At 44.1% G+C, this 13,340-nt stretch overlaps 1 protein-coding gene across 1 annotated transcript in view; it reads right to left on the reverse strand.

Moving 5' to 3' along the window:
- Nucleotides 1-13,100, reverse strand: part of tsc22d3 (TSC22 domain family, member 3) — a 34,668-nt gene extending 21,568 nt beyond the window's left edge. Inside the window, exon 1 of the mRNA XM_041944698.1 lies at nucleotides 12,284-13,100. Within this exon, the coding sequence (XP_041800632.1) occupies nucleotides 12,284-12,624 (341 nt within the window). The 5' untranslated portion in view covers nucleotides 12,625-13,100. The remainder of the gene's footprint in view (nucleotides 1-12,283) is intronic.
- Between the last annotated feature and the right edge of the window lie 240 nt (nucleotides 13,101-13,340).

Raw genomic sequence — 13,340 nt, forward strand, 5'->3', positions numbered from 1 at the left:
GCATTTGTCAAAATTCCTCCAAGAGTCCCACACTTCCTTGGCACTGGCCTCGCCGGCTCCTCAGTCCAGCGTAACAGCTCTATTGCTTTGCTCCAGAAGCATCTACATGTATTCAGAGGACCCTTGTTTAGCCTAATCCCAGAGTGTGCAAACACAGCAGCATGCAAACATAATGATGATGTGTGACCACATTCCTGCTCCATGACACCACACTGGACCGAATGCAGAAAGAGGGGATATTTAATGTCACTGGTGCTAATTGCTCCTTGCGATGGCACAATAAGATGGCAGGGGCGTGAGGCACAATGCCACGTCAGGCACGACCGGGCCCGGGCCACTCCGTGGTACGGCTGCCTCCTTTTAACACGCTGACACAAAGACAGAAGTGAGGTCTTGGACAGGATGCATCTTGTTATTTTCGCTCATTTGACTCTGCCAGGGCCTCGCTCTCTATCTTCCTCTCTGCTGGCCAGAAAAAAAAATCACAGTCTCACTGAAACTTGGCACATGTCCGTATGCTCATTTTTCTCCTTTCTCTCTTTCTCTCTCTCGCAGGCTCTCGTCTGCCAGAAAGGCATCCAGAGAGAGGGGGGAAAAAGAGCTTGGCAGAACAGGTCGACCTTTTCAGTCCGCTTCTGCTGTCTGCCTGCGAGTCCAAACTGGGTCCTCAGTCCTGCAAGCCTCCTGCTTTGTTCTGTTGGAGTTACAGAGCAGGACTGGATGGATTTTAAGGGCCACGCTTGCATGAAATAAAATGTGGACATAGTCAGCTTTGTTTTTCTGGCCCGTGACTCACCGTATAAAAGTGCATTGTCATCACAGAAGAAAAATGGTACGTCTGGAGGTTTCAGCCCAGTTTTGTCTTTATTGGTTTGTTTGGTTCTATCTCTCAGTTTATTATTTTTCTTCTTTCTTTCCTTCCTCTCTTTCTCACAGAGCCAATTGTGCAGGAACACTCGAAGCCAGTGAGAGTTTGGAAATTTGGACTCACCAGTAACAAACAGGAAACCATATTCATTACAGTAAAGTCAGAGTTTGATTGTGGTTCATGGGGATTTGCCAGTCATTTGGCCTTTTTTTTCGAGCATGTACACTGTAAACTGCAATTCAGAGTGGCAGTTACATTGCATTCAGTTTCTGCCAAGCTCCGCTGCTGCCCTCACAGAAAAATACGTTCTCTCTATTTAGCAAAGAAGTTTATTGCATAATTAGATACATCTGATGAAACGAACTCATTGCACCAAGGTATGAGCAGGTTGCTCAACATGTTCGCAACTCGCTTTCCTACCTTGACGGCTGTGTGAAGTCTCTTGCTTGTTTATTTTTCTCTTCCTCTCAATGTTTTGCAAAGGCCCAATTTAATGATGTAATTATGGATGGCAGTACAACACAGGAGTTCCCCGACCGGAGGGTGGGGGGGATGTGGCTGGCGGGTTGAGGTGACACATCTTTCAAAATGAGGTAAACACTTCAGAAAGCTTTAATTGGACTAAATGTTAAAACGGCACTCAGGTACTGTAGATTTAATTAAGGATATGATTGTGTGAAGGGAAGCAGATGTCGGAGACTCTGGTATGAATCCAATTACACATTTATTTTTAAATACCTACACTACATAATTGTGTAATGGGCCAAAACAACCTAATGGTGCTTAGCTGAGTTTGACATATGCTCCCTGACCACAAGTGTGTTCCTTCGTGCTTCTTATTACCAAGCTCATTACCATTTTGCCCATTGCACGACAGGAGAGTCGTGTTTTGGGAAAACGTTTGGCTTTTAAATCACACTTCCACCCTCAAGAGCTCAAAATTGTTTACTCGAGAACAGAGAGCTACAGTCAGGAAAGAAAAACATGGTATGTTGCCAAACTGCAGATGTCCAGTAACTTCAAAAATAGAACGTGTGATTGGTCCTGGTGCTGTAACCTTTGCTGTGGTCTGGAAAGCATGTCTTCATGACCTGCACAAGTACGGAGAAGTAATTATTTGCTTTCCCAGAGACTCTAGGAGGACTTGTCAGTAATCAGCTGTGGCAACACTGTTGCTAAACTATGCCTAATACTGCCCTGTGGGGGAGAGTATATTGTGAGTGTTTTCTGTAAGTGTGTGTGTGTGTGTGTGTGGTTGTGTATGTGTGTGTGTGCTCATAGATTTTTGATAAGGCTGTAAACATTTGTGTATGCTTTGAACTGAGAAAAGGTGAGCTCTGATCTGCATCCTAATTTTACTGCTTTTAAGTCTTTTTCCCTTCTCTGTGCTTGAGTGTGTGTGTGTGTGCGTGTGTGCGTGTGTGCGCACCCAGGGTACATCATGTACCCAACCTGCGTGTGAATTGTGCCCAGAGAGGAATAAGATAGGCTAATGATAGGCCTGGTGCAGGCCTGCTCAACAAAAGCACTGTCTGGCTGCATTGTGCAGCAGACTATTGTGGAAAGAAAAAAAAATGGAGTCAGAGTGAGACAACAACACTTGGGATTATAAAACAGGCGTCCAGAGAGAAACAGAGGGAATAAGCATCAGAATGAATTTGAAATGAAGTCTGGGTAGCACTTTTAAGGGACGCGGCAGAAAATTTGCACCAGAATTTCATCAGTTTTTACACCAGCTCCTTCACTGCGGATACAAAAAGCAGTCATCCCTTTCCCACACCCAGGTGGCTGAATTACTCCTTCCCCACGGATCTGGAGGAGGACACAGTATGCTCATGAAAGGCATTTGTTTCCACTCCAGATCTACTGTTCCTCACCTCAGCCAAACTTGAACTCGGCTCTTAGTCCCAGCGTGGGCTACCACATTCTCACTCCTCATGCAGAGTTAGAAAAAGCCAGAGTGGGAATCCCATGCTAATGAAAATAGCACAGAATGAAATTTTCACTGCCCTCCAGACAGCAGTTTGGGTGGTATGGAGAGGCTAAAAACTCCACCATTTCAGCTTCCCTGCATCGACGCCATGAACGCTGGAGACAATACAAATATTTTCCATTGCCTGACTAAAGCTCTGGTACAGCAGGTTGTCGTGTGCAAGCTGCAATTTGATAAAGAGAGCAAATCACAGTGCGCTAACCCCTAAAATCAAGCGTTATGTAACTCTTATTACAGTCTAATGCCTGTTTAAAGAGTGTAATTATAACATATTGACTGTTTGAGATGCTATTACTCACTCTCAAGCACAGGGCTGTGTGAGTCTGTGTGGGAGTGTGTGCGATGGCAAGTGTTGACAGGCTGCCTATTTATCTAAATAGGCGCCAAAGCCATGGTCCGAACAGATAAGGGACAGAGTGCAGACCCTGGTCACTGCGACCCCCCTCCTTTCCCTCAGACTTGTATAAGTCCAGCAGCTCCCAAATAAAACAACTGAGATGGAGAAAGAAAAAGGAGAAGAAAGAGAGAAGGAGGAAAAAACAAGGATAGGAACAGAGGGAAGAGATGTGGCAAATGAAAGAGGGAAGGACAAAGAGAGTTGCGCAAACATGAAGCATGAAAGACGAAAGGATTTTAATGGATGGGTGGTACTGCTTTCCCCTTTTGAAGTATCTGTGGGATAATTTTTTTTTGTTACGAATGCTTCCTTCTCTTTATAGTTATGAAATATGACCCAGTTTGCACTTTCCAAAGCCATCTTACAGGTGCCTGCGCTCTGCTGGGCTGTAGCTTGTACTCATTTTGACTCCATGCTAATTTTTCATGGACTCGCTTCAGGAATTCTTCATGTTTATGCGGCAAAGCTGAGCCTCATGGGCTTCGGTACAAAGAGTTTCTAACAGAAACCACAACATTACTCGAGACAGATTTTGCTTAACCACCACAACACAAAGAAGCCAGTATTTCTGTGACACTTGGATGTTGGATATTTATGATTTATAACGACAGCATGATAACAATCATAACACAAGCATTAAGCAATCAGAAAACTACCATTTCACAACCTGCAAATCTTGTTTTCACTTTCATTTAATTAGCTTTGTTTCAAGCTTGCTTTTAACTGCCAAATAAATTAGGCTTTTACGATCTATTAAAAATATATTTAGTGTGTTTTGTGCAGTAACTGTAATAAAAATGGATTCTGGTGGCTCGAACCGTTCTAATCAAACATGTCCCTATTTAATGCATTTACGGGCTTGTCAAAGTGACTCATTTTCCATAGTTAGATAGTCACAAATAAGTTTAGAAGATGCATGGGTTCAGCCCCTTCTTAAAGAGTTCTCCAGCACGTTCTGATGCTGAGGATTGGACTTGATGTGTTACTTATAGATTTCTAATCCAGCTCTGGTACATTCTGTAGCTCCGCTCTCTGTCGCTCAGGACAAAAGAGCTTAGCTGGATCCTGCTGTGGTGACGTGTCAAGAAAGGTGTAATGCTGTGGGTCACCTCTGAGTACTGTACGCTGTAAGTGTGTTCATATTTGTGTGTGTTTGTGTTGCCAAGGAGTTTGTCTTATGTCTCCCAGACAAACAGATGAATCACTCATCCCTAGCCATTGCAGCTGTCATTGAGGAGAACAGGATTGGTCTATTTAAAGATTATCTGGCTTATTTATGAAAAAGATTTTTGCTATTAGGCTCATTATGGAGTCTTTCTAACCAATCCCTAAAGAATAAGGCTGGTTATATATGTTATTGTCAACAGTTCCCATGAAAAGACCAAAGCCAGCAATCCATTAGTCCATCTTTCAAGATGTTCAGACTTCTCCAACCTGTCTGTGCTGTCACCCTCAGGCCCATCCATTGACGTAAATATCAACGGTTCAACTGCTGCAGCATAAAAGCTGGTAGCGGTCCACGCCAGCAAAAAGTAGGTCTTAACTCCCTTAATTTTTCCTTTAATCCTCTGGTAGTTCTCAACACTACGGATGTAATAACAATGTCCACCAGTGGGATTGTGGGGTGGCTGTTTCCCCCCTTTTGGATCAAAGTAGGAGACCCCGTTTTCCCGTTTGAGTCTGACTTACAGATGTAGCCTGTCATTAATGGCAGGTCCTTCCTCTATTTGCTAGTTATCGTTTACAAAATCCCTGCCGCTAGGAGAAACAACAAGCTCCGCGCTAGCAACCGATTCGCTGATCTATGCTGAAAAGGGCAAGCTAACGCTAACCTGGTAGCAAACAGCATGAATGTAAACAAGCTAGCAGCTGTTACTTTTTCTGTTGATGGAATTTAACCATTTTAATGCCAAGGCTGACCTCCCCAAATGTTCCACCAAGACAAGTTCCCCCCTGACTCTATTTTCCACGACCACCACCTCTGCATCCTGGGCTTAGCGCCTATGGTTTTGGTCTTTTTAGTGGTTTTGTTGACAATGGATCTAACATAACAGTAACATAACTGTGATTATGAGAAGGCAAGATTTTCTGAGTCATACAAATAAGAAGCCTCTTTGCATAGAGAGAAACTTTTGCAGCAAAGTGCACCAAAAGTAAAACACAGACAATCACAACGGCAGCGATGAGCATGTTCTGTTGATGGTGTTGCTAGGAGCGACTGAGCGCGAAACCGCAGCAGTGTTGGTACAGAAAGGGCCGTGCACAGGAGGTTACATCAACCTATGGCCCAGGGTGTGCCTGTGGATTCCTGCGTTAGCACACACTGATCTCTGTCTGCTGAAGTGGACGGTGTGTGTTTGATTGCCACTTTATAGAAATCAGACAGTGTCTTCTCCTGTACTGGGGAGTACGAAACAGACATACACACACATACACTTGCATTTAAACCATTCAATAGCGGTTCCAGGCATCCACTGGCACAGCACCAAGGGCAGCCTATTCACGCAGTCACAACACAACAAGGCAGTAACTCAGGACGTCCATTAAAAAGCCATTATAGTACATCCCCCTTTAAATTGGTCCCCAAGTTATAAAATTAGCACAGGGCTAATTCGTGGCGCAAACACACTAAAGTTTTTACCAACATGGGTTTGGAAAGTGTTTTCTGATATTGTGAATCAATCTCACATTCCCTGAATGCCTCTTTTCCAACAAAGAAGAGGTCAAAGCCTGTGTTATTGAGGAAACTCATAAAAGCAGCCGTAAAACAAACACTTGTCAGGGCTTTTTACTTCCTCCTGTCTCTGAAGAATGACTTCCTTTAGCTATAGAAAAAGGTTGTGACTTTTACCACAGACATCTGCAGTTTACCTATATCTTAGAGTTCCACTGTCAACAGCGCACTATTTTTAGCCCGTCTATGTTTTGTCTTTCGACCAGCCTCCTGTCTGGCTGTTTGTCTACCTCTGGCTCTTTCGTGAGCTGTCTCCCCCTGTAGCTGTCCCTCTTCCTCCCCTGACATTGCTCAGACCTCGCCTTCGTGCCCTTTGTTTGTTAGGGATCGGCTCCAAAGACTTGCCTGGCCATGAATCCGTTCTTCCACCCCGACATCCTTCCCTTTGCCGGCTTCTCGCCACTAATCCCTGTTTTTTGTTTACACCCTTCTACCCCTGCCACCTGCAACCTATGAAGTTACGTAACTCTCTTCAAACTAGTGGAGGACACGTAGCTTTTCCTTTACAAATTACACTGTTTAGTTTTGATGCAAAAAAAGATCTTGGATAAAATTGAATTCAGGCTCCGTTGTCAGATAGGATCTATTTGACATGTATAAGCCATTTAAAGCTGTGAGAGACAACAGCTATGAGAAGAACAGCTTCAAACTCAGCATGTTCCACCTTCCTTGTGATGCGCTGTGTCCACGCTGGACTTCAGAATATACATCTCTCTCCTGGGAATTGCTTTGTAGCTGTGAAAAGGCTGTGAAATTTCAATAACAACACTTTTGCAGCAGTTTCACTCTGATTCCTTTTGCCTGTTGCAACTTGCGGCAGTTTGCACATAATAATTCACAGGCGGCATTGCTGTTATTGTGCTGCATGGTTGTAATGAGTGTGTCCTCATTACACCTCGACTGGTGTGTCTGGGAAATGGGGCCAATTCTACAGCAGGAGAGAATACAGAGGAAGCAGTGTTTTGTTCACCTTATCCTTACATCTTTCGATTACTGACTGATTTGTGTGCTGCCATACCGCCATAATGTTATCTGCAGAAGAAGCCTGAATACACTGGGGGGGAAACAGCCAGACGTTATTCTCTCACAGTGTCACAAGTTTAAGATTGTTTCAGTGTTTAAGTTCTCCTCTCTCCCTCCTACACGTTGCTTATACTTATGTGTCAATAGAAAAACTAAAGCCTGTAAAGCAATTATACGCAAGAAAAGGGTGCGCTATGATCCCGGTTTGAGTTCTCCCAAAAGTGTGCATCACTTACGTAACAAGTCTTCAATGCAAATGGTGTGCCGTCAAACACTCAGCGGGCAGAGCTGCCCTGTACTCAGCCCTACTTTGACTGATAGGAGATATTTTTGCAGGTGTGACCTGCATGTAAATTAACTGAGCAGGTCACTCTACGTTCATATTCAAGATAAAGAAGGTATTTACTTTTCTTAGAATATAGGATACCAATAGGAAGCAGGAGTGATTCACTGTCATGTACCGAAACTCAAATATGAAGCTGAGTTATTACACGATGGTGCAGACTGAGGTATAAGAAGCTTCTCCGGTAGTTTCACATACCTGGTTTGCTTTTGGGAATATTTAGAGTTGAACATGCGCAGTTAGAGTAAACACACTTTCGCACGCACTTTCCATTACCTCCACAGTGGATCACTAAATGCTAAATTCTTGCAGCAAACCGATTTTGTGGTTTATATACTGATCACAGAGTGGAGCGCTGTGGGGTCTCTCACACAGCTGGATCCCGTCTCCACTCCACTGTGGGAGGGCTGGGTCATGTTCAGTAAGCAACTGGACCAACAGCCAAAGGCCAGTGGTCACCTCAGGACAAAGTGAGGAAGCTCTACCACTGTAATGAGGCTGGGTTTTCAAGGTTAGACGGTGGTGAATGGTTCTGTCAGGGGATAAAAACAGAGTCAGAGGTTGTTACTCTTCTGTCAGGATCCCTTTACCGCTATTTTCTCTGTACAAGTTATGTGTACATGAAGTGAACCTCGCCTCCAGACAGACAGACATTTTTTTTGTCTTTCCCAAGCAGGCTGGAAAATTCTGTCTCTTTTTCAGTCAACAGATCTGAACCAAGAACTGTATTTGATGCATACACCCACCGGGCAACTTCTCTATACTTGTTTAGCAGCATTTAGTACTTTCAAACACTTGACTAACAAACTTTTGGAACTGTTTCTGTTTCTCTTTGCCACAGCCAGGTACACGAAAGCCTGCACCGCAACATTTTCTAACATTTAAGACATAGATCATGTTGTCAAATGGAATGGAGCCGTGGAGACTGAAAGGTGGAAACTCCAGTCTGTCCAGTGGTCACATCAGTGGCTGCTGCAGAGAAAACCTCTGTTATGAGGTCTATGACACGTTGTGACATCTTTGGTGCTGCTGTTGAGTTCTTTTACCTTCAAATTTTGACTGCTGACTGTGATAAATGTTTGTGTCATCGCTGCAGGCTCTTCACCCCAGTATGTGATGGTGTTTAGTGGCTGCTAAGTACTGACTGACAGCCTGGGGTGAAGGTGTGCAAGAGTACCCCTCTCATTCTAGCCAAGTGCGGCTCTCTAAGCCTTAAAGTACATCAACACATCTCCTCTGGTTTTATCCCGGGGAAATCACAGATCCTGCCACCCTCAGGGCTCTCTGGCTCTGCCTCAAACACCAAACTTCAAGTTTAAATGCTCCTCTCAGCACATTTCTGCGACCCTTGAAACATTTACATAACAAGTTTGTTGGCCATTGTCACTGCCTCATACTGACATTCAGTCCAAAAGATGTCCTGGCATGCGTCCTTGAGCTATGCAGAACATTTTATTCTGTTAATAAGCCGCGAATGTGAATGATGGCTGCTTGGCAGATTGACCACCCAGGGTGAGGTCACGCTATGAACCTCGGCCAGACTTTCATCAGAAGCCTCGCCCTCCTGAAGCCAGTACTTGAAAAATGCATGAACTTCTGCAAACCTCAGCTCAGCTTTCTTGTTTCGACTGGCAGGATTAGACTGCGAGTACATGTGTGAATGAATGAGCGCGTTTGTGTTTCTGCATGAAAAACCGTAAGGGGACACACGTGTTATAATCCCAGGCCGGCCACGAAAGCCACATGATCCGAGTCTGTGGTTCCCTTCTGAGACGGAGAGTTTCAGGAACGACATGTTCTGGCTAAAGACTCTGTTTGTCTGGCAAACAGCTGAGCTGGCATAGACAGATGCATGGTCACACTGGCCAATGACATGGGTGAACACATCGCCTCTGAGCCAGAAATGTCAAACATATTGGCATTTAGTCAGCCAGTCCAATTCACTCATCTACACTGCAGATGCAGTTTTCATAAATAGATCAAGATTTCAGTGCTGAATCATTTACTAATGACATAATTGATGTTTAATTGATTGATTGAATCTTTGGATTGATGCTGAAAAAGTGTGCATCATTATGACTTAGTCTGAATACCAGAGCAGAGAAAACCCTTGTGTAACAGCCCTGCCAGCAGGCATTATTCAAGGTCTGATACTGTAAACACTGAATGCAGCAAACAATAACTCACCTGAGCATTTCCAAGTATGACATCAAATCTAAGGACATGTTGAAAGTGTTGTCCTGAAATAAAAAACCTTCTGTTTGAAAAGCCCTGTTTGCTCACTGAATTCATCAGCTCTCAGTGCCAAAAGGGAGAATACTGTCTAGTCCTCACCCCACACTTTCTTCACCCCTTGTTCTTCATCCTACAGTATGATAATGACACGCCCCCGCTGCCATAAATAAATCAAGAACAGATTGTTCTTTCATTGAATAATGCAGCACCACAGCGAGAACAATATTGCCTAAAATGGTGTCAGATTAATGAGCATTTAAACAGCTGTTACGTAACTTAACAGATGGAAAAATGCAGCCAGGGTGTGGGAGTTCTCCCAACTATATGTGATGTTTTATTCAGACATAAATGACTCCCTGCTGTGTGTTGTGGTGTGTCAGGAATTCAAAACAATTAATGTAAAAGCTTTTTCCAACTGTCTGAGAGTCAAAAGTGACAGTTTTTGTCTGTAATGTCTAATCATTGCAGTCATCAGCGCACAGTGAAGGTTTTACTTCAGCTGCACTGTCTGTACTCACGCAGTATCAATCATCTCCACAGCAGATAAGATCAGACTTTAATGGCTGTAGCATATAGCAAAGTTACGGCAGGTTAAATTTTAACTTCTGTGGATCTGCTGTGGCAGCTCAGCTTGTGGAGAAATTTGATAAAATACTGATAATGTGTCTTGGCCAGAGAACATTTCAGATATGATAACATCTGCAAATAGCTGAATTAATGATAACGAATGCCACAGCTACGCTCATTCCAGGTAAATTTTATCAGGGTAAACACTCTCACAGATAGTTTATCTGACTAAATGGGAAATCTGGTTTCACCTGACTTGTGTTACTTGATTGAAAATAAGGATTATTCCTTGAGGATTCATGTTAAATAGAGCAGCTTGTGGTGAAAAGTTGTACATATGCTGCTTTCTTAAATAGAAACTTAAATCAAAAGTGTTAATGAGGTTCAACAGCCTTCATTTGAGTTTTTTTCTCCAGTATTTGGTTTGAAAACCACAGTAACCGTGAATAAACAGCAAGTGTTTACCATAAAATGTTAATGGAATGAGAGTTTAGTTGTTGATGCATTTCAGAATAGAGAAAATAAACTCTGCACAGCATTATGTAGGGTATAAAAGTGAAATTGTAGGTTGGAGTCTAGAAAACTGCAAGAAAAATTGCCCTTAGACAAGAACTGGTAAGAGTGGAGGCAAAAGGTCAAAATTCCTTTAGTTCACCACCAACCAGAAAAGAAAACCCCTCTTTTATAACCACATGATCAGATTAACGGTATCATATGCCGCACGTATGTCTGACATATATATCATGATCCTTTAACACATATCTCTGTTTTACTGACACATATGACGATAGCTTCAGATTATATGACATTCAAAGGTGGCTCCTACAGCGATAACGCGTTTGTCTTGTTTTCGTGTATGTAGAGAGCTATACAGCCCACAGGTCTCCACATTTTACTGCTCCAATAACCAGACAGGTCATATGCGATTACGGCTTTTCCGGGTAAGCGCTGCACAGTAACTGCTGGCTCGGGTTCAGGAGTTCAGCGACGGTCAAAACTGTAGCCGAGTGGAGAGGATGGAAACTGTTAATTTGAGGCTGAGGTCATTTGACAGGAGCTGCCAAACAAACTCTCCAACTGGCAGCAACTTTGCGGCAGGACATTCGCCTTCTCGCAAACACTGCAGGGTGAGCTGCCAAACGCTGTTTAGAAAAAATGGCGTTTGGCAGCAATGGAGAAGGTGTCAGGCCAGTTTTAACTGACCTCTAGCAATACATTCATTTGAATTGATTTGATGCGACAGCAGACATTTGTTTTAGAATAACCTTGTGTTTTTATAGGGAGCTCTTTTTTTTCCGGTTGGATGTTGTTTACCTCTGTTCTCTGGCTTTTTCTCCCTCCATGTCATGTTTTGTTGTTGTGAAGTAAAGCTTCAGGATTTAATATGACACATCCAGGGAGCAACCTTACTCTCTCAGAGTTCAAACATGTCTAACAAATTTTAATGACTGTCCTTAAAGTGAATAGCCTCACTAGATAATACGCATTGTTGTGCTAATACTGTACAGCGCATGCACGTATCACTGTCAGCGTCAGGTTATGTAACACATCATATATGCTACATGAAAGACAAGGATGGTGTAGATGTAAATTGACACTGTGAGCTGCGGGAATATTTGAACTTTGTTGCATGTTTTCAACCCATAATCAAATCTCTTTAGGTGTGATGTAATGCAAAGTTTTCTGTGATTATCAGGTGTAGAGTAAGACAATCGCATTCAACCTGACAATCAGTCCCACACTTTCAAGTGGAGTGAGTAATAATGTGCTTTTCTGGAACACGATCAAAAGGGGCACCCTCATCCCAGCCTATATTTAATCCAAGACTGTAAACACTTATGTCAGCCTTTTTAGAAGAAGTGCTGATCCAAGAAACCTGATTTGTCAACATTAGCCATCTGGTTCATTTAAGCAAAATATGGCTCCTAAGCTGCACTCATATTCGGATTTGATACACGCGGATCTAGAAAGAGATGGACTTTGTCCTGACTGTCTCTACGAGGGGTAAAGAATAACTTTCAGTTCAAGTTCAGATTTTATGTCCTAATGAAAAACCTTTTATATTCAGGCATTCCCTTATCAGATAAGCGTGCACTTATCTGATAAGTGAGCAGCAGACATACCTGTGAAAGAAGAGCAGTATAGACAGCATGGTCTGGTCAATGTTGCTGTTGCAGATCCCCTCATTGAGCAGGAAGCAGGGGTCCCTCACCACAGATTCCAGGGAGTCCTGCCTCATGATGTTGTTCAGCTTGTCTGTGTTCAGGTTCTGGTACATCAGCTGGTTGCGGAGCTGGCGGAAGTGACTGACGCTGGGGCTGGTGGGGCTTGCCGGCAGGCCCCCAGTAGTACCGAGGCCCTGAGCCGGATTGCTGGACATGGAGTCATCACAGCCATTGGCCAGGTCCAGGCAGCAGCTGCAGCAGTCCAGGCCGATGGGCGAGCGGCAGTCATCGTCTGACATCTCGAAGGACAGGTGGATGAAAAGGAAAGGCGCCCAGGTAGAGAAGGGCGGGTGCAGGAATCTCAGTAAAGGATGAGGGAGACGGAGGTGTATGAATGAAAGACAAAGTGAAAGACGAAACAGGGAGTAACAGGGTGTTCCCCTCAGCTCAGACACAGACAGGCAGCCTGGGCTGGTCTCCACTCCGGGGCCAGGAGGGTTAAATGGCAGGTTGAGTTCCTCCCTGAGAAATGCAGTCACGCTGGGCCACTCAGCCTGCTTCTATCCCTGAGTTTCTCCTCCTGTGGCTCTGCTGCGTTTAGCCTTTTGTTCAGGGCCGACGCTGCCGCAATGTGTTGCTACTGTGGCAGGAGAGAGAGTGAACGCCCCACACACACGCACACTCACACAGACACAAACACTCACTCACACCGATTCAGCAGGAGTGCGCTTGAAAGCAAAACCCAGAAGCTGCTCGCTGCTTATCACTTTTTTTTCCCCCTGCACTTTTTTTTCTTTGGTCTGTGTGCCTAGAGACAGTGGGAGGGAGCTAAAAGGGAGGGCGGGAGGGAGACAGAGAGGGTGGGGAAACCCCTGTGATTGGTAAAAAGCATCGCTGGTTGCACGCACATGGGCCCTCCTCTTTTCATTTTCAGCTTAGCAGGCATTAAGAGGAAGGGAAACAGACAGAGAGGGAGTGAAGCTTCGGAGCATGCTTGAAACATGTGCCTTTCTGC

This window comes from Chelmon rostratus, chromosome 9 (assembly GCF_017976325.1).
Source record: "Chelmon rostratus isolate fCheRos1 chromosome 9, fCheRos1.pri, whole genome shotgun sequence".
In the NCBI taxonomy this organism is placed as follows: Eukaryota; Metazoa; Chordata; class Actinopteri; order Chaetodontiformes; family Chaetodontidae; genus Chelmon; species Chelmon rostratus.